This window comes from Macaca fascicularis, chromosome X, assembly GCF_037993035.2.
Source record: "Macaca fascicularis isolate 582-1 chromosome X, T2T-MFA8v1.1".
NCBI lineage: Eukaryota > Metazoa > Chordata > Mammalia > Primates > Cercopithecidae > Macaca > Macaca fascicularis.
In genome coordinates, this window is record NC_088395.1 from 117,220,316 (window position 1) to 117,242,629 (window position 22,314).

At 39.0% G+C, this 22,314-nt stretch overlaps 1 protein-coding gene across 8 annotated transcripts in view; it reads right to left on the reverse strand.

The window, feature by feature from the left end:
* The window catches only part of CHRDL1 (chordin like 1), a 121,418-nt gene that overhangs the window by 23,606 nt on the left and 75,498 nt on the right, over positions 1–22,314 (reverse strand). For all 8 annotated transcript variants that reach the window (XM_045384503.2, XM_005594368.4, XM_005594370.4 and 5 more), the window contains exons 6-7: positions 21,552–21,645; positions 2,831–2,898 (exon numbers count right to left, since the gene is read on the reverse strand). In XM_045384503.2, the coding sequence (XP_045240438.2) occupies positions 2,831–2,898; positions 21,552–21,645 (162 nt within the window). The remainder of the gene's footprint in view (positions 1–2,830; positions 2,899–21,551; positions 21,646–22,314) is intronic.

Consider the following 22,314-nt stretch of genomic DNA (forward strand, 5'->3'; position numbering starts at 1 on the left):
TTCTTCCTCCCCACGTACCACACCACTCCACACACACACACACACACACACACACGCAAGCGTGTGCACGCGTGCACATACTCCCCATCAATGGCAGGAGGACCAATTCATGAGAAATTACAACTTAGAAATCAAACAAAAACTGTTTCAGGTTTTTACAAAGGGGTCATATTTGAACCACTGGTTCCCCTTCCTGTGCACTTCATAAAACTTGCTAAGCTGATGGTTTTCAGACCACTTGGCAAAAGAAACCAGTCAGCTGTATTTCTGTTGAACAGAGGTTTTGCTGGTTTGGGGTAAATAGGAACAGTTTACGAAAAGGACAGTCTACTGGATAGGAAATGTGTTGTTAGGGCTGCCTTTTCTTCTTCCCCTGAGGAAGTTGGGCCTGCAAAGGATATTCAGAAGGGATTCTCCTATTTTCTCATTTTAGGCTGGTCAAGAGCAAACAACAAATTTGGAGTTTATTTCTGATTTGAGACAAATTCCTGTGCATTAAAATTAATGAGGAGCCCCCTCCCCACTATACCATCACACACATTTTACGCCACCTCCCACACCCATTCATTCAACACTTATTTATTGGGTGACTACTACGCGCCAGGTATATATTTTTCCATTACTACAGATGCTATTTATTATTCAAATCATATCCCACAATATCTATCCCTTTCAGAACAAAGGAAAATATTTATTTATAATAAAGTGAAACCATATGGCCATTTTGGTCTACCAGGCCCAAATGTTTGTTTCTAAAGATAGGTCTTGAACTTTGAAAATCAACAACTATTTCAAGGGCCCACATTCTGTACCTGACCTTTTTTGCTACAGGAAGTACTATCACTAGGCCTGCCAATGAAGCTGAAAGATAAGCGTTGGAGTTGAGGACAGTGTAAAATGAAGTCAAGAAGAAAGGCTAATTCATGGCATTACCAGCAAGACTGCTAAGGTGGCCACAGTGCTTAGTGTGGGGGCCTCTCAGGGAATAAGCCACACAGCTTAAGGTGACTGAACCCTAAATTTGTTTTAGAATGACATCTGGTTGACAGTCACTAATTCAGCCACGCTCAACTTCCTACCACAATAAAAAATCGGGGCTGAGAAAAAGAGGAACACACAACACAGAAAACTGAGACTGACGTCATCTCCTGTCAGGCTCTGGAAGGAATCTCACTTACTATAAAGCAGATAGAGTTGCATGGAGAACATCTTTCCTCAGGGTTTATATTAACCAGCAAACAGGGAAGCCCACCCTCTCTTGCAGGATGCTGATTTTTTGAGAGTTCCAGAGTACTGTTCTCCAAACCCCTTCTCCCCAATTCTTCTGCAACTATTCAGAAACAGCAGTGTCCAGAAAATAATACTGATAGACAGTAAGACAAATAGAAATGGTTCCATCTCACTGCTTAATCATTGGGTTGGGTGTTGGCAAGCTGGGAGCATGCAAGTCAGAAGTGGCCCATGTGATGACCGGGAAGCCCAGCCTCAGCAGCACTGTGATGTTTGTATGAGTCATTCTACTGCATCCCCTATCAACACCTTCTTCATATGCTCAATATCCTCAGGCTTGCCCTGTAATTCCCTGGACTCCTGCCTTATATACAATATTTGCTGTGATGTTCTAAGGTTTTAGAAAATCGATTATATTTTATTACAAAAATAATTGATGCTTATGGGAAAATATCAGATTATACAGAAAATATAAAGAGTCAAAATCTACCTTTCCACCTGCCTGCTTCTACTCTTTTAAGATTAGCACACCTGACATGTTGGTATGTGACCTTCCAGATTGGTTTATATACATTTATACACATGCACATACAATTTTTACATAAAGAAGTGGTAGTGTAAAATTTCATTCTGCACCTTGTTTTGTTACTTAATATATCTTGGAGCTCGATTCACTTTACTACATTTAGACGTACCATATTCTTTTTAACAATTGTACAGTGTCCCATTAATTGGATGTACACACCAAGTCCATAGTAGACATTTAGGTTGTCTCCATTTGTTTTGCTTTTATGAAAACAACAATGCAATGAATGTCCTTGCATACTTTTTTTGTACAAGGATGTGATGAATACCTATTTATGTGCAATGGTCACCACTGTGCATTTTGTATGATACATTCTTTGAATTGGAACATCTCCTTTTCGGATTTTAAGAAATTTGAAGTGTAACTCTTCTTAGACATATATTTTTAGAGAGGAATTCTAGTTTGTAAATTACTTCAAAATACAAAAGAACAAAAGATGCTATTACTTACATAGAAAGATGCCTACTTGTGAGGCTTATTCTGAGATTAGTGCAGAGAACAGAAGGGAGACATTGCCAGGCTGAAGGGAGGAGAATCCAGACTGCTACCTTTCCTCTCTTCCAACTGCATGACTGAGCGCCTAAGGCTTGGGAGAGAGTTTATGTGGACACATCTGAAGTACCTACCAAATCCAACCAAAAAGATGGTTGTATCTTACAACCCCATAGAAGGTCCTCACTGTTGAAGACAGGAGGAGTGACCTGGCTTCCTTAGAGAACATACATAGACTTGGCAAGTCATCCTAAAAGAATACCAACTTCTGACCTAGACAAAGGGCTGGGGCTATGGTTTCTTTGTGCACATTTCCTGCTTCCAGTTACCAATTTTACAGTGTACTTAAATGGTTTCCAGTTGGTGATGACATTCAAAACTTTGAGAAAAGGGAAGAAAAATGGTGTTAGAAATCGGGGTCTTTTTTTTTTTTTTTGGATTTGCTAGAATAGTAGCCATGGGGAGAGGAAAGCTTGGCCTGATGCTGTGGAGTGTTGAATTATTTGAGCTATTCACACTTACTGCTTCTCTGTTGGCAGGCTGTCGGAAGATATCACCATCAGAATGTTCCCATGACAATTCTCCATCCCCTGTTTATTAAAAAGAAATAAAGAGCAAATCACATTCATAGAAGGGAAAGCTATCACCCTTGTGACCCAGCAACATTTTGATACTATGATCCCAAAGTTCTCGAAGTGTTTTTGCTTTTGTGGCTGTCCTTCAAAAAGCGGTTGTGAAAGATTTCTCTGGGTGTGCCTCATTTTCCAAAACAACTCTGAAGAAAGTTGCCACTTTCTAAATAGATGACCTAGCAACATTATGCAAAATTTGGAAAATGAAAGGAAAATAATCACTTTCCACCTAATTTAGCCATCATTGTCACTTTTGCTCATTTTACTTCATGACAGTTAAGTATTTTGTAGGTCATATTTAACTTTTGTTTAAACTACCATTAAACAATGAGTTTTGAGGATTTGATCTGTCATAATTTCTTATGACACACCTTTCTCTAGGTCTACATGACCCACTCTTTGGACAGAGAACTCCTTATCATTATCTTCCAAAGTAACTGCTTATAAGAAGAATATTCTACTTTCAGCTTCTAGAGCAATGAACACACAAGAGATGTGGATATACCTCAGCTAATTAAAAAACAAGAGGTTAATTTCCAAGAATATTGCTCTTGTGTACTTATGACCAAGCAAGCGAATGGGAAGAGCCTTGTCTTAGAGATGTTTGCATCACTTGAAATGAGTACTATTTAAATTGTACATATGGCTGAAGATAAACCTAATATTCAACAAATATTTTATAAGATAACCAGGAACACCAAAAAGTGTAAGTACTAAGAATTTTCTATTCTGATTACTCTCTCAAGCCTTCATAAGAGTAACAGGCTGGGTGCAGTGGGTCATGCCTTTAATCCCAGCACTTTGGGAGGCTGAAGCAGGCAGATCGCTTGAGCTCAGGAGTTTGAGACCAGCCTGGGCAACACAGGGAGACCCTGTCTCTACAAAAAATACAAAAACTAGCCGGGCATGGTGGTGTGTACCCATAGTCCTAGCTACTTGGGAGGCTGATGTAGAAGAACTGTTTTGAGCTTGGCAGGTGGAGGTTGCAGTGAGCCGAGATGATGCTACTGAACTCCAACCTGGGCAACAGAGCCAGATTCTGTCACACACACACACAAAGAGTAACATGTTACCGGTTCAAGCATGTGGTAGTAGTGTTAGGGGAGATTACGCAGTATCATAGGCTTTTAGGGCTTGAAAACGACCTAAACATTAGTTTGATAGCAATATTAGAATCAGGCAGTGACTTATAACAAAGTATAGCTGTGAATCTTCATAATTCAAACATTATCTGATGAAAAAATAATGAATGTTGAAGATTTAACTAGTTCTAGGTTAATCTTCGTAAAACAGTAAAACACCACTTTGATTGTATAATCGTGTCATTCCCTGATCAAAATCCTCAGTGGGTTCCCAACCAAGACTCTCTACAATCACCCCTTACCTCATCTTTATTGAACACCTACCTCCCACCCAATGATCTCAGCTGCTCTACAATGGGAACCCTTTGAGCTATTTGCTCTTCACTGAACACGGGACTCCCATTGTTGCTTCCGTGCTTTAGCTCATGTTATTCTTCTTCTGAAATTACCTTCCATCTCCCATGCCCCATAGCTTCCCCATGCCTGTGAAAACCATTTAGGTTTTCTCTCGTCTACAAAGTCTTCTTCCAACACTCTTACATATTTCTGATTGCCTAAAGGACTAAGCGTCCTGAAGTTTTAGAAGTATAGAGGACGTCAAGCATAACTTTGTCCAACTGCTCCATTTAACAGATGGAGAAACCATGGCTGAGAGGGGAAGTCGCCATTCAGAGTCTAATAATGAGTTTGTGAGAATTAACACCAAAGCCCCAGGTTACCTGGCTCCCAAATAGGTATGTCCATTCCATAAGAAAAGGGTTCATTACCTGTGTTACTATATCACTATCATCTATAACCATGCCTGATACATAGCAGTCGCTCAATAAATACTTGTCAAATGATGGAACTGGGAGGCCTTCTCTGACCACCCTATCTACAATTCCAACGCCCATCTGATATTTATGCCTGCTCTTTGCTTTTACTCCTTAGCACTTATTACTATCTCATATTTCTTATATTTTATTTATTGTCTGTTTTCCCCTATTAGAATCCCCCCACGACAGCAGGGATTTTTGTCTATTGTGTTTATTGATGTAACATCTGGGGCAATGCTGGGGACATAGTTAGTACTTATTCAATATTTGCCAAATCAATAAATACTAAAACACTGTACAATATTTATTACTGTTAAATGTTTTCTGGACTTTCCTTGTCTCCCTAGAGAGTCTGTAAATTCCTTGGAATGAGAGATTATGTCTTAGACCACCTCTGTATCTCCTAGACCACTGCTTCTCAAAATCTGCTTCCTGGACTAGCAGTATCAGCTTCACCTGGAAACTTGTTAGAAATGCCAAATTTCAGATCCCAACCCATACCCACTAAGTCAGAAACTCAGGGTGGGGGCTGGTGATCCTGGGTTTTGACAAGCCTTTCAGGGGATTCTGATGGATGCAGGAGTTTGTGAATAACCAGGCTGGAGCACTTAGCATATTGCTGGGTACACATCAGGCGCTCAATATATGTATTGAATTGAACTGCAGTAAAAGATACAGAATTAAGTGCTTGGTCAATAGTATATATACTCTTGTCTGCCTGTTTTATTCCATGTCTGAGTAAAGATGGTAGACTGCAAGCTGAACTCTGTAGAAACCCTGACTGACTACTGTAAAACAAAGATGATTTCAACTATGTTTATAACTAGAAAATTATGCCCAAGAGTCAGTTAACATACACTGAACACTTCTTGGGTGAAGAGCCTGATACTACAGCAGAAAGAGGAAAAAATCAGGCTGGGCCCTTGCCCTCAGGATATTTACACCCAGGTTGGAGGTGATGGGAAATCAATATAGGAAACAGCCTAAAAACACACACAAAAAGCAAATACAAATGAAATACACATGCTTAGGCAACACTGAAGGGAGGAGTGCTCAGTCAGATGTAATCGTAGAAAGCTTCCTAAAAGAACCATTAAGTTACATTTTTAGAAGTAGATGCTGTACAGCATAAACAGACAGTGATACAGGCAGAGTACCTCAACCAAAGGGGGTGACACTGGCAAAGGACCAGAGCTTTGTAAACAGCAAGTCACATACCGGAGACAGCAAGCAAGGTGTGGCTTGAGTAGAAACTTCAGATATGAAAACAAGATAAATTACGCTGGTAATTGAACATGTAGAGACAAAGGGAGGAGAAGGAGAGCGAAGGAGGGAGCGAGGGAGAATGAGAGTGGGGTGGGTTGTTGAGGTAAATAGGGGTAGTAAATAATTGCTTCATGGACCTACTATTTGATAGCACAATAGGGTGACTATAGTCAATAATAACTTACTTGTACATTTTAAAATAACGTAAAGAGTGCAATTGGATTGTTTGTAACTCAAAAGATAAAAGCTTGAGGGGATGGATACCCTATTCTCCATGACGTGTTTATTTCACATTGCACGCCTGCATCAAAACATATGTACCTCATAAATATATACGCCTATTATGTACCCACAAAATTTTAAGAAAATAATTAAATTTTAAAAAGCAAACAGTAAAAATTCGAAAAAACATATAATTTTGTAAAAGGCTGAAGAATTCACATTTGATTCTGTTGACAATTTTTTTGTAGGGGTTCCTATGGTAAAAATGATATTTGTGGAAGCCCATTCTGGCAATGGAGTGCAGACTAGTTGGGGAGTAACTCGAATCTGGGAGGCCATACAGGAAGCTGCTATAGTAATATGTAATAGGCCATGAGCATCTGTGCACACAAGAAGGATTGAATGAGACTCCTACAGATAAAAAGAAACTGATGAGACCCTGAAGGAAGATTTGATGATGGGGAAAGAAGGCAAAGGGGAAATCAGTATCTGACAACTCTTGGGTTGCAAATCTGGAGAGCTGGGGACAGTGATTGGGCAGGGATGAGCTTAGATTTACCTGTCCCCTTTGTTTCAGTGGGCAGTAGTGGGGCTGGGCCAAATAAAATACGGGACTAGAGAGAAGAATAGAAACCAGTAAAGATTTACCAGCAAATGGTAAAACAAAATGTAAAAGCTATATAATGTGGTTTCAAGCCTAATTTAAGTAGTCAAAAGGGAGAAAACAAGTTGCAAAAGAAAAACGATAGACTAGCTCTCTTCATCAAATGTACTTTTAAAATGTAGATTTGATGATTGGTATTGACATAAAATGTTTACTTAGCTGGCCTTCTGAGAAGTTCAGTTTATTGAATTTATACCCTAGAGTTTTTAAAAGGATTTTAATTAAAGAGTGTCTTTAAATACTTATAGTCCAGTCAGAATCTCAAAGCATTATAGAAGCACATAGCCCCTGTTACAAATGAGCAGAGAGGTAAGATGGCAAATCAAGGAGGCAACTCACTATCAGGCATAGGAGCAGACTACTAATACCCTGGAACACAAATCAGATGAGTGTGTTGTGACGTGTATTTGATGAGCATTTGCAGACAAGAATGCATACCTAAATTTCAACACTTCATTAAAAACTAATGGAGCCTATATATCAACCATCTGATCTTTGACAAACCTGACAAAAACAAGCAAGGGGGGAAAAGATTCCCTATTTCATTTTCACACACACACACACACACACACACACTAAACCTGTAGGATATATAATATATATCATACTACACCTGTATGATATACAGTATCCCTAGTCTAAAATGCTCCAAAATTTTTTGAGTGCTGACGATGCTCAAAGGAAACTCTCACTGGAGCATTTTTGGATTTGGGGTTTTCAGATTATAGATGCACAACTGGTAAGTACAATGCAAATATTCCAAAATCCAAAAGCATCGGAAATCTGAAATACTTCCAGTCCCAAGCATTTTCAACAAGGGATATTTAACCTGAATATAAATACACACATATATGTATATATACACTATACTTACATATAAGATATACTATATACATTATAAATTATATATATTAAATATATAAATACTAGGGACTGTTAGCATTTCTGTTGTCTCCAAGCTTTCAAAGTCATCAAAATTGCATTCTCTAAACTTGAATGTTCTGTTAAGTCTATAATGTATCTGCTAAAGGTTTTAACATTTGAGTTATTCTATTTAATTAAACCCATAATTAAACTGGAATTATCGTCTCAGATGTTGACATTTTATAAAGCTATAAGTGGTTCTCTAGACCTGGGTATAGTCTATCTGGATAGCTGAAAATAGGTATGTCTGTTTGCAATCTTAGATATTATATGTTGAAAAAAAAGTAGGCACCAATACCCTAAAAAATCTGTTTCTTTGCTCTTTTTGTCTGATCACTGGAAAAATTATCTTGAATGAGATGGAGGCTTTTTCATTCAGCCAAGGCTTTTTGTAAAAAACCAAACAAAATAAAAAATAGTGATTCTAATGGATACAGATGGATCCTAGTTAATTTCGAGAAGCAATAAGATACAATTTTAACCAATTTTTTGAACCGAAATGAAAAACAACTCTAGTGTACTGTATGTCAAACAATATTCATTTAACCTTAAAAGCCACATGTATTGTTTATTCAAACCTCAGCTATACTCTGAGTGGTACCCTATGAAGCTGTAATGGGTTGGCTTTCTGGTAGTGGGAGAAATGGAGAACAAGTATTTGAAAAGTGGCCAAAAGCTAGGCTGAAATTCAGACTGTTTCTAACTCCCATGGCTTCCATTAATCTCTGGTGGCTTGAGCAGGTCAGAGAAGTAAACCCTGTTCTCTCAAAAGCACTAAGTGTACAATGAGATTCTGAGATACCCACGAAGATAAGCCTCAGAGAGCAAAACTAAGCCAGCATGTGGCCACTTTTGAACCATACAAGACAACATAAATAGGGTAGCCATAGAGTGGATTTATCTCAGACCATCCAGTTTTATTGCCTGTTTTTCTGGCAGGCATAATTATTAAGATTGCAGCTCTTGCTTTCAAAATGTGCCTTGGTTGAGATGGTAAATTACATAGTCACTCTAATCATAAGGCAAAGGGACATGAGACAAATCCCTGAGACAGGGGAAGTATTCTCTGTATTTTTTGAAGGAGAAGTTGAAATCCGCAGAATCAGGGCAAAGTGGAAGACAGCAGGGAGGAATAAACCCATTGTGAAGTCTCTCCTTACCATGTGCTGGGTTCCATGGGGGAGCACTTTAATGCCAGTGCTCCATACCAAAGCTGGAGATGAAGAAGTGAGTAGAAGCAGATGACCTTAGGGAGCCTCTGCCAAACATCTAATTCTATAAATTCTGCTGGGAGGGAGCAAGTGTGTTGAAATTTGAAAGAAGCTTTAAAAGGAAACTAGTATAAGGATTCTCCATTGATAGGCATTTGAGCTTCCAATGATGATATACAGCACTACAAGAAATCTGCCAGTTCTGTAAAACACAGAATTAGAAAAAACTACTTTAAATTTCAAATGGAAACAAAAAGAGCCCATATAGCCAGGACAATCCTAAGCAAAAGGAACAAAGCTGGAGGCATCATGCTATCTGACTTCAAACTATATTACAAGGCTACAGTAACCAAAACAGCACGATACTGGTACCAAAACAGATATATAGACCAATGGAACAGAACAGAGGCCTCAGAAATAATGCCACATATCTACAATCATCTAATGTTTGACAAACCTGACAAAAACAAGCAACAGGGGAAAAGATTCCCTATTTAATAAACGGTGCTGGGAAAATTGGCTAGTCATATGCAGAAAACTAAAACCGGACCCCTTCCTTACACCTCATAAAAAAATTAACTCAAGATGGATTAAAGACTTAAATGTAAGACCCAAAATCATAAAAATCCTAGAAGAAAACCTAGGCAATACCATTCAGGACACAGGCATAGGCAAAGAATTCATGACTAAAACACCAAAAGCAATGGCAACAAAAGCCAAAATAGACAAATTGGATCTAATTAAACTAAAGAGCTTCTTCATAGCAAAAGAAACTATCATCAGAGTGAACAGGCAACCCAAAGAATGGGAGGAAATTTTTACAATCTACCCATCTAACAAAGAGCTAATATCCAGAATCTATAGGGAACTTAAACAAATTTATAAGAAAAAAAAAAAAAACCCCATCAAAAAGTGGGCAAAGGATATGAACACACAGTTCTCAAAAGAAGACATTTATATGGCCCACAAACATATGAAAAAAATTTCATCATCACTGGTCATTAGAAAAGTGCAAATCAAAACCACAATGAGATACCATCTCATGCCAGTTAGAATGGTGATCCTTAAAAAGTCAGGAAACAACAGATGCTGGAAAGGATGTGGAGAAACAGGAACACTTTTACACTGTTTGTGGGAGTGTAAATTAGTTCAACCATTTTGGAAGACAGTGTGGTAGTTCCTCAAGGATCTAGAACCAGAAATACCATTTGACCCAGCAATCCCATTACTGGGTATATACCCAATGGATTATAAATCATGCTACTATAAAAACACATGCACCCGTATGTTTATTGCAGCACTGTTCACAATAGCAAAGACTTGGAACCAACCCAAATGCCCATCAATGATAGACTGGATAAAGAAAACATGGCACATATACACCATGGAATACTATACAGCCATAAAAAGGATCAGAGAGTTATTTTCTTAAAAAATACTTTATTGTCAAATGAAGTACTTTATTGTTTGGGCTGTCAATATAAGATCTTGGCATTTTTAACAAAATAGCTCTTTGAGAAATACCAAAACACACACAATGGGGGGACGTCCTGCCAATAGTAGCAAGCCAAATATGAAGAAGAGTACAAAATTATTTGTCCAGAAAAATCATAAATACTTATAAAAAGTGCATTGTGAGAATGCATGTGTTTTCAGGACGAAATCAGAAGAGAGTGAATAGAGAAACTATGAGCTGGATGGTGCCCACCATCCACACTCTGTTCTTTCAAAGGAGATGTGGTTAAACAGATCCAAGTTTATGGTGAGAAACAGATTCTTTCCTTCCAAGAGCAGTCCCAATGCATCTGCTGGATTGTTACCATATCTGGCTCCCGGAAAGATGGTCATCACACAGTCTGTTCCTCCCAGTAGCCTCAGAAGTAAGAGTTTCCAAATTTGCTTTGCTTCCCCAAGTTGCGAGGCAGTATAATATAATGGATAAGAGAACAGATTGGAGCCAAACAGCTTAGATTCAAATCCTGGCTCTGCTCTTTCCTACCTATGTGACTTTGGGCAAATGAATTAACCTCTATGTGGCTCAGTTTCCTTATTGCTAAAATGGAGACAATAATGCCTACCTCATAGGGTTGTGAAGATTAAATGAATTAGTATATGCAAAGCATTTAGAATTGTGCTTGGCACACTGTGTCAGCTAAATGTTAGCTGTTATTCCTAATCCCCTTTCTTCCCATTCTTTGCCTCCACTTCTTTTTCCTCCTTCTCCTCAAGGGTAGCTTACACATGGGGGAATATCTGGCTTAAGGGACTCCCACAAGTGTGCTATGTATTTAACAAAGAAAAGGGTTTGAATCAAACCAACCAACCAACAAACAAGCAAGCAAACAAAGCTTAGCAAATATAACTGTATGCCTACATACTGAAAAGGAATCTTTTCACCTCTAAGTCATTGGAAGACAGGGTCCTGGAGATATTTTTAAAAATGACTAGAGAGATTTCTTCGGCTCGTGCCTTCTAAACTGGCTTAGAATTTCTCATAATTATGCCAGTCCTCTATTTCCAATTTTTTAAAAAAGAATTTGCATCTTAATTAAAATCTCTTTTCTCTCTTGGTTAAAAATGAGGCTTGACAGGACAGATATCTGCTTAATTGGTAGAAGTACAATTTACAAAGTTATAAAGTGAAGTGTTAAAAATCCAAGTACCCGCCGGGCAAGGTGGCTCTCACCTGTAATCCCAGTACTTTCAGAGGCTGAGGCGGGTAGATTACCTGAGGTAAGGAGTTCAAGACCAGCCTAGACAACACGGGGAAACCCCGTCTCTACTAAAAATACAAAAATTAGCCAGATGTGGTGAACACCTGTAGTTCCAGCTACTTGGGAGGCTGAGGTGGGAGGATCGCTTGAACCTGGGAGGCAGAGGTTGCAGTGAGCTGAGATCACGCCACTGCACTCCAGCCTGGGCAACAGAGTGAGACTCTGTCTTAAAAAAATATGCAAGTACCCAAATAAAGTAGAGTCCTGTGCTACCACATCCATGAACTCAAAATAAAAAGCAGGACCCAGAGGGGAAACTCAATGACCTACCCATGTTGACTGCCTGGTCAACCTGAAAATGAAAAGCAATCAGTTGTATACACTGCTCTTCTTTCTCATGTATCTTTTACCTCTGTTTGCACTGTCAGTCAACAAATCAGGGTGATTTCTATGAATTGTTGGAGTCTAAGCTCACAAAGACTATTCTAATGTGAGTAATGGGCACATCCAATGGTGTTTCTGGGCAGCTATGGAATTCCCTGATGGAGTTAGAAAGAATAAGACTGAAGAAAGAGTGGCTTTAACCACTCATGAAGAAATAATTGCTCTGAAATGCTTCACTCGGAATTCCTTATTTTTATTGTAGAAACAGATTCATATACACACACAAAAGTCCTCCAATCCCAGAAACAGAATGGGGTATTATTGACCCTGAGAGGACATCGCAGATGGCCGATTAGGAATCACTGCTACTAATTTGTTAAACTCAATATGAAAGTCAACGCTTTCCCATCCACTGTCTGAATGACTTTCTATTCAAGAAGAAATATTCTAGACATAAGAAACATGCCAAGAAGGAACATGATGACCTCAGAGGGACGGGGTCCTGGGACAGTCAGCAAGCACATGGGGATGAATTTTGAGCACAAGAGATGGAGAGAAAGCAAAAATAATCTGGAATGTTTCCATGGAAGGAGATCCAGTTGGGATTTAGAAGTTGAGGAGTGGTAGGTGAGGATGGCAAATCTCTAAAATGATCCCATACGCATGAACATAAATGATTCACTTTTGAAAAGGTATTACTAATGACAGCGAGACTCTTTGATAGCTATGAAAAGATCAGAGTATCTCAATACACAGTCGTCCCTCAGTATCCATGGGGAATTGGTGCCAGGACCACCCCCCAGATACCAAAATCCATGGATGCTCAAGTCCCTGATAAAAAATGGCATAGTGTTTGCATATAACCTACACACATACTCCCATATACTTTAAATAATCTCTAGATTACTTATAAAATGTAATACAATGTAAATGCTATGTAAATAGTCATTTTACTATATTGGTTTCTAAAATTTGTATTTTTAAAATTGTTGTACTGTTACTGTTAACGTGTTTTTAAAAATTATTTTCTATCTGCAGTTGGTTGAATCCATGGATGTGCAACCAGTGAATATAGAGGACAGACTGTATTTTGAAGTTTAGGTGAGAACATATAAACTCAAAAATTACTGAGTTAATTTTATTTTTTTATTTTATTGTGGTAAGGACACTTAATGAGATTTACCCTTTTAACAAACTTAAGTGTACAATACTATATAGTTAACTATACGCACAATGTTGTACTGCAGATCCATAGAACTTGTTCACCTTGGAGGGGGAAGTCGGGAGTTGCTAATCAACAGGCATAAGGTTTCAGTTATATAAGATGAATTTTCATTTTTTAAAGTAGTGTTTCTCATTAACAATGTTTCTTTCCTATCATCACGACCAGGAGATGGTGGTGTTTCTGCAGAAAATGTGGGCCAAAACAAAAACAACTTGAGACTGATTTGTAAGAATCTATATTTGGATTTGCTGTTATTTTCTTCAGTTTTCTTTGATTTTGAAAACTTTGAAAAATCTGGTCAATTTTTATGATGTTTAAAATCAATGAAGTATCTCACATACCACTTCCCTGAAGATCCCGGATTCTAGCCGAGATGGGATCTGAGGTGCAATTTTGCTGCTCTTTTGGAAAGAGAAATCAAGTGTCTTAGGTAAAATGGCAGTTATCTTGAACACTGACTAATTACTTTTAAACAGTTGCTTCCAGTTTCATTTACCTTGAAGGAGTTAGCAGAAATATCACAATTTCATAAAAAGTGACTTCCATTTTCTCCCTGGGCTCATTTGACATATGTTGGATGAATGGGGTTGGGTTGAGCAAATTGTGAATTCGGCCATTTCTCCTCCCTCCCTACTGCGTCTGCACTTGGAATGCTGTCAAGAGCTTTTTGTGACTGTGGCTCTCTTTGTTTTAAATAAATCAGTCAGCATGATATATGATTAATATTATGCTAGGGGAAACAGGAAGACACAAAGCAATAACAGTGCAAGAATATATTTTTGAATGCTCAACTCTATGAACCAGATGAAGCCCTGAAGGTGGTCAAAGAAGATCAATGAGAACTAGAGTGATTAGGCAAAACTATTAGAAGAGGTGCAACTTCAACTGGACCCTTGAAAGATGAGTGGGATGTGAATAGGTAGAAGAGGAGGGGGGGCTATTCCAAGCTTGTGAAAAGTAACAGTGTAAGTGAAGCACATAACAGGAGGGAAGGTAGGAAGAAACATAGCATGTAACAGAACAAAGAGATCAGCCAGCCAGCCTAAAGCAGATGTGTGTGTTGGTGTCAGAGAAATGAGGCTGGAAAGTAGGTTAAGGAAGGATCAGACTGTTTCACAGAAGGTCTTTAAAACAAGATGAAAAATTTAGATTGGATAATATGGTAAGAAATGGTAGCATGATCAAGTAGTTTCTCAAGAAGAAAATTCCTAGGCTAGGCACAGTGGCTCATGTCTGTAATCCCGGCACTTTGGGAGACTGAGGCAGGAGCATCATTTGTGACCAGGAGTTTGAGACTAGCCTGGGGCAACATAGCGAGACCATGCCTCTACAAAAAAGAAAAAAAATTAGCCAGGCATGGTGGTGCAGGCCTGTAGTCTCAGCTACTCAGGAGGCTGAGGCTGCAATGAGCTATAACTGTGCCTGCACTACAGCCTGGGTGACAGTGAGACCCTGTCTCTGAAAAAGAGGAAACAGCCAAAAGAAAGAAGAGTAAAAGAAAATTCCTAGATTAGGGTATTATGTATCACGCATAATGTAGAAAGAACATTATGGACACCTACAGCCTTGGGGAGGGGCTGGATTCATGGTCAGATCAGAAGTTGGAGATCCCAGAAGTGTATGACTGCCACCAGTTATCTCCCTAATTTTTGAGCCAATCTTCCCTCACCCTGGAGTGCAGAGAACAAGGAGGAATGTGGTGTGAGTTGAGGTTGGAGAGACAGTCTTAGAAGTCTTCCTTCACCTCCCTGACTAGGTCAACCCCTCTCAATTATTAGCTTTTATAACACCTTTCCTTTGTGGCATGTGGCACAGTTGCAATTTTATAATTACCTATATCATGATATGGTGTCTGTCTTCCCCACTAAAACTCCATGAGGGCAGGTTCCATGTCCATTTTTGTTCACCATTGTATCTCTAGCACTGGTGCAGTGACAGGCTCTTAGTGACTGCTTAACAATGTTTGCTGAATGAAAGAAAGTAGATATTTACACTCAAGACACTTTAAGATATTTACACTTTAAGCCTAGAGTGAGAGAAGGGTAAGTTAAGGCCTTGATGGGAAAAGATGGAAAGTGTGGTAAGATACTCTCTTAGGAGTATCTGCACATAACAATGTGCCATGCATGTCCCCTCTTTCCCTTTACTCCCCTGTACTAGGAGATATCCTTGTCATACTCCTATGAATGGGTCCCAAAAGGTAGTATAGAAGTTAGGAGCTTGAAACTTTGGAGCCAGACTGACCAGGTTAAATTTCTAGCTCTGCCACTTACTACCATTTGTCCTTGGACAAATCACTCAACTTTTCTGCCTTAGCTTCCTCATCCGTAGAATGGGGATATAAATAGTTGTTATTGTTTTTGCAAGGATCAAGTGAGCTCTTCCACACATAAGTGCTTAGAACATGGTCTGGCACATTGTACGTGCTACATTTAGATGCCATTTGCTAAATGCATACTTGGCTTTCAATACAGTTAATACCTACCCCAAATACCTTTCCCTTGTCTAGTGTCCAAGTACATAGCCTTCCCTGTTGCTTTGACAAAATAAGCAGGAGACAGGAAGTAGAAATGATCAGTGGTGGAGGGAAGCTGGGTGTGGGTTTGGGTTTGAAGCCTGCCTTCCCAGGATGTGGCAGTAGTATAATCTCTGAAGAGATTTTTTCTTCTGATAAAGTTTCCCTTAAGGTTCCAGTGACTGTTTGCACTGTGCTTCCAGTCCTAATGAGGTTTGCTGAAGTGCCAGCAATGACACACATTGTGCCAACGCTCTTCTTGACTGTCCTAGCCTCAAAGACATGTCTAGCCAACAGAGGCTAGGGCTGAGATTCAATCCGTGCCTAGGATTGCTGTCTGACCCAGGAAGAAAGACACACATTAGGGTTTGGGGACAGTGCAGAAAGGCTATTTCAATGCCCTTTATATGAAGGTTTGCAAGTTCCGCAGTCAAAAGATTATTTCTTCTTCAGTATTTGGTCTGCAGTTAGGGTGGCCAGCATAGGGGAGAGGTGTCTGGGTTCCCTGCTGTATGAGTAATATGCTTATATAAGATACATTGTTGTAAAAACGTCATTTCCATGGGAAAAAAATAACTAGGTGCCTCAAAAGTTAGAACTTCAAAGGAGTTTCAACCACATTATATACAGCTGAAAGATGCAAAGAAACTGGAGGCAATGAAAGAACAATAATTTTTATGAAAGTGTAGGATTTAGTCTTTATAAAGGAAGATGAAAGAAAATTGTGCATTTAGGCTGGATAAGAGGTTGCAAAGAAAGAACTTAATGAATTATCGAGTACATAAAGGGACAATACATGGCCAGTAATAACTAGCTTTTATCTGTTGCTTCTGAGGACGTAAAAAAGAAAAGAAATTTAAATTGTAACAAGAGAACAGTAGAGAAAATAGCTAGTTCCAGGATCTGTTACCACAAAAAGGACTAGAACTAAAATTCTGTCTGGAGATTAAATTTTAAAAAGGCAAAACTATCAGAGATAGAGGAGAAGGTGCAATGCTACTTAACTCGAGGGTAAATATAGTAATTACTATATAAAATATAATAATTATTACTCATAAACCAATAACTCTGTATTAGGCCCTCTCCTAGCACTCTATGCCATCTCAGTTAATCTGCATAACCATTTCATAGGTACTAAGCATAATCTCCATTTTTATACCTGACAAAACCAAGGCTTTGAGTGGTTAAATAGTTTGTCCGAGATAACAGCACTAGTAGGTAGTAGCCCTGCAATGTCAAATCTATGACCTTCTGGCTTCAGAGCCTCTGTCCTTTGCATTATACTGTATTGCCTCTAGGTTGCAGTGACATGTCTTTTCACTGTTGCCTTTCCTTTCTATTATCAATTGTTTTTCAGTTTAGATTCCACATATCCTTTTCCCCAAAGGGAATAATCTCAGCCTAACAGCTGGATTATAGTGACCAGCTGGTTATATTAGCAACCACATGTACACCTCTGCTCAGTATGGATTTTCTTTCTTTTGAGCCACACTGAAATTAAGTTGGGGCAAAGATGAGAAAGGAGGTGAGGAACAAAATATCCATCTTTCTTGACTGGAATGTAATAGCTACACTGTAGTACAGACATATACACACACACACATTATGAGAAACATATATGGAAAGATCCAGGGCCTTACCAAAACATAAGTTAAATTAGGCTGTAACTAAATGCATATTGACTTATGAGGGCTGGTACAAATAGCATATTAAAAGGGATGAGCATACACTGGTAGTCCAAACAAGGTCAGTCCTTCCAAAAAGCAATGTTAACTGTAGTGTCCTAAAGTGGTATGGGGGAAAAACAACAACTTGGAGATCAGGAATGAGACCAAGTAATTTCCTACTGACCAGGAATCAGTGTATAGTCAACACCATCTACCACAGTCAATCAGTAATTCAGGGGGAAAAATGCACAAAAACCATATTCTTTTTTTTGGTAGCACCTAATTCAAATCATGACTAAATTTCTAGCAATCATTCCAATCTAGTGTGCATTCATTTAAAGAGCACCTACTTTGGCACAGTGGGGGAAATAAAGATAAATGAAAAAGAGTATCTGTCTTAAAGAGTTTATGCATTGATACGGACGATAGTACATGCGCACAAATAACAAAAAACAGAAGTTGATGTGGTGATAAATGCTCCCAGTGAAGCACAGGTTAAGTGCTGAGGAGTCTTAGAGTAGAGACAGGTTTATTTCTAGCTTGCAGGATTTAAAAACGTTTCATGGAAGTGGCATTTAGACTGGATTTTGAAGGATAAGCAGGATTTATGGGTGGAGAAATTAGGGACGGAAGTGGGAAGGCAGAAAAGAAAGGCCTTCCAACTACTACTTATCAAAATGTGACCTGAGGACGGCCTGCAATAGAATCTGAGGAAGCTGCATTTGTGCTAGGTCTTGAAGGACTAGCAGGATTTCCACAGGCAGGGATGGAGAAAAAGAATTTTCCAGAAAGAGGAAACATTTTCTCCATCCCACCTGTACATGTGCAGTTGTTACTTAGGCAGCCCTTTTGTCTCCTTTTTCTCACAGTTCCTTATCATGAAATGCCACCAGTCATTCATCCCAAACTGGTTGCCATATGGTTGGACTTAGATGCTTTAACCAATCAGAAACTGAAATTGGTTGCTTTTCCATTGGTTCACTGAGGTTTCAGAATTTTAATAGGCTCAATTTAAGTGCACTAAACTCAGATTAAAAAAAAAACAAAAAAACAAAAAAACAAAACCATGGTTCCAGGTTGTCCCAAGTTACCTACATGGTCTCAGGAACGATTTCTCAAAGTGACAGTCCACAGACTACCATTCTGCATCAGAGTGAATGATGGGATCTGCTTAAATGCAGATTCCTGGATCCCACTCCAAGGCTACTAAATCAGATTCTCTGCAGGTGTGATCCAGGAATCTGAACTTCAACAAGTTTTCTGAGCAATTCTGAAGTGCACTAAAGTGTGAGAAACATCGAGTGGAAGAGGACAGAGCAAAGGTAAAAAGGTGAGAGCCCAGGAACAATGCAGTGGGCCCTGAGGTGCATGAATGGAAGAATATTGACCTATAAAGGTAACTTGAGGTTAGACCACAAAAGGCCTTCACTGTCAGAGTCGGGGTTTGATATGTATTTGAGCGGCAACAGGGAGTCATCCCTTTCAGTGGCAGAACACTGTGGTTAAAAGCCTGAAATATGGAGCCAGGCTGCCAGGATTCAAATTTAGCTCTTCAACTCACTAGCTACCTGACCTTGGGTAAGATTCTTAACCTCTCTCTGCCTCAGTTTCCTCATCCATAAAACAGGGAGAACGACAGTACTCATCACATAGGGTTGTCATGAGATTAAGTGAGTTCATATCTGTAAAATGCTTAGAGCTGGGACTGACATATAGTAAGTCCAAATAGATGTTGGAATACAATTTTTGAACAGGGGTGTAACACGGTGATGGATCACTTTTTGGAAGATTAAAATGGCAGTAATATATAGGAGTCACCTACGCATCCCCCACCAGCAAATCCTATAATTTTTTTCCTCTAACTCAGTGGTTCACAACCTTAGCTGCATATTTGAATCACCTCCTCCTCCTCCTGATCTGGTATAAGTCTACCAAGGTAATTCCAATATGCACCCATGGTTGAGAACCAAGGCTCCAAATATATTTCAAATTTGTCCACTTCTAATTATTGAGTCCTCAGTATATACAAGACACTGTGCCAGGTCCTTCTCTTATCTCATTGAAATCTCACAAACATCTTGAAGGTAGGAGCTAACATTATCCTCACTTTAAAGATTGGTAGAAAGGTTGAATAAAGTCATCCAACTACAAAGTAGCAAGGCTGGGATTAGAACCAAGGCAGTTTGGCTCCAAAGGCTCCACTCTGAACCACTACTGTGTTCCCAGTCCAAGCACTCGTTTTCTCACACTGAAAAGAGTACTACCCTAACCATCTTGCTAGTCTCTCCACTTGCATTATTGCCTCCCTCCAATCTAGTCTGGACACAGTAGCCAGTGAGATCTTATAATATGTTAATTGGATCACTTCATACTCTTTCTCATAACCTTCCAATAGCTTCCCAATGCATTAAAAATGGGCATCCAAAATCCTTCCCATGGCCCTCAGAGTCCCGCATGGTCTAACTTCTAGTCACCTCTCCAGCCTCATCCCATGCCAGTTTCAACCACAGTCACTACATTTCAGCCACACTGGTCCTTAGGCTCTTTGAATGCTCTAAGCTCTTCCCTGCCTGGGGCCTTTGAACTTTCCTTTCGCTCTACTTGGAATGCTCTTCTTTGGGCTCTTTGCAAGGATGACTCCTTTTTATCTTTCAGGTCTCAGCTTAAATGTCACCTTCTCAGAGAGGCCTTCCCGACAACTCAATCTAAATAAACTACTTATTTTTTGTCTCAGTCCTTTGTTTATTTTCTGCATAGTACTCACATTGTCTGTATTTTCATGTTTGCTTATTATTTGTCTTTTCTGGTGAGTTCCATAAGAGCAAAGAACGTATCTTGGCTGCTATGTATGCTATATATATATTGTTGTGTACGTTGTGTACTGCAAAAGGATGCCACAGCTACAGGGGTGCATTCCTTGGGATTTTCTGAAAAATGGCAATAAAGTATCTTACGTAAGGGAATCCTTTTTGTAACTCACATAAAGATGACATATGGTCTAGCACCGCCCTATATGTCTACTGTATTTATCAATATAAATACCCCAATTCTAGCACAATGCTGAGCATACAGTAGATGGTCAAAAAATATGTTGACTGGACAGAAGGAAAGAGAACAAAATTAGGATATTGCCAGTGGGAAAGTGGGAAAAGGGAGAGATACAGATAACTGCCGACAGATTTGGTAATTTGAGAAGAGGTAACAAAGGAGAAATTAAAGGGGATTACATTTGATCCCAGGAACCTACAGAAAAAAACTAGTGCATATATATATATATATATATATATATATATATATATATGTGTGTGTATATATATATATATATATGTGTGTATATATATATATATATATATGTGTATATATATATATATATAGAAACCTAAAGAAGAAAAGACTGATGTGAGAAGATAATTCAATTTTGAATATAATTTGAGAAAATGCTTTCTGTTTTTGCTTTTACTGAGTTTGTCACCATCTTATTATGGGGTTTTAAAAATATACCTAAATTTGCCCTGCACAGTCTTCAAAATGGCCACATCAGTTCTTTGCAAGGTCCACTCTTCCTTTTAAGGCTATGAACGAAAATAGTCTGTGTTTTATGATACAATAATTTAAGGGCCAAGCTAGAAGGGATTAAGGATGGAGAAATAAATATATTCACTTTCACATTTGATGACTCTCTCCCATCCTCCCCTGAAGCACAGCAATCCATCCAGTGCAGTTTTTTTTTTTTTTTAAGACTGTGGTCTTTAAAATCAATGTTTTAATTACTTTTGCCCTTTGTTAATTAAACTACCTTTAAAAACTAAGGCTACCATAAAAATTACCTTTCCCTAGGACACTGGACAGGCATTTTCCTCTTTTCTGAATTCTACTACACAGGATAGCACCACCCAGGGCTCTTGGGATATAACACACCTACCTCTGCATACCCGGCAGCAGGAATCTGGAACAGAGACTGGGAAGGCACAGGTTAATTTGGGGCAAGTCTTGAGACCACAATACACATTTCCCTCCTGCCAAGGAGAAATAGAATTAAGATCAGAAGCATCTAGGATAAGTGTAAAGGCTTCACTTAATACCTGAGATAGAGCAGGGACTCAGAACATGGCATGTCCTTCCCCCCAGCTCTCCCATTGTCAGTTCTCGGTACTTCCTACATTTTATTACACATTATTTTTTTTCTCCTACAATTCCTCCATGCCAGAGACTAAGTCACAGAAAAGTTAGCAATCCTAGTCGAGCATCATGGTCTAAGGTGGTACAAAGTAGTCTGTCAGGGATGCCATTGAGCCTTTGAACCACCAATTATAGTCTTGTTTCTTTCTTCTCTTTTCATGGCATCCTTGGTCCCCCAGCTGGATTGGGGGTTTAAAGGAATGAAGATTTATTTCATAGCTTTCATTTGTAATATTCACTAGACTCTCCCTTCCAAACCAAAGGAACAAGCTCTCTGGGATAATACAAAACTATACAAGATGATCTGATGGTCACAGCTCAGTCTTGCACAAGGCAAGGGAGAGGATAAAATTTACTTGCTGGTTACATCTGTCTTTGCAATAATCCTGATTTCCTAAATTTCTATCTTCCAAATGTTATTCCTTAAACCTTGTTCTTAGTTCTTAGAAGCATATTCTTCTAGGGCTAGAAGGGTTCCTGGAAGGCCATTAGGAAAGCAAGTCCAC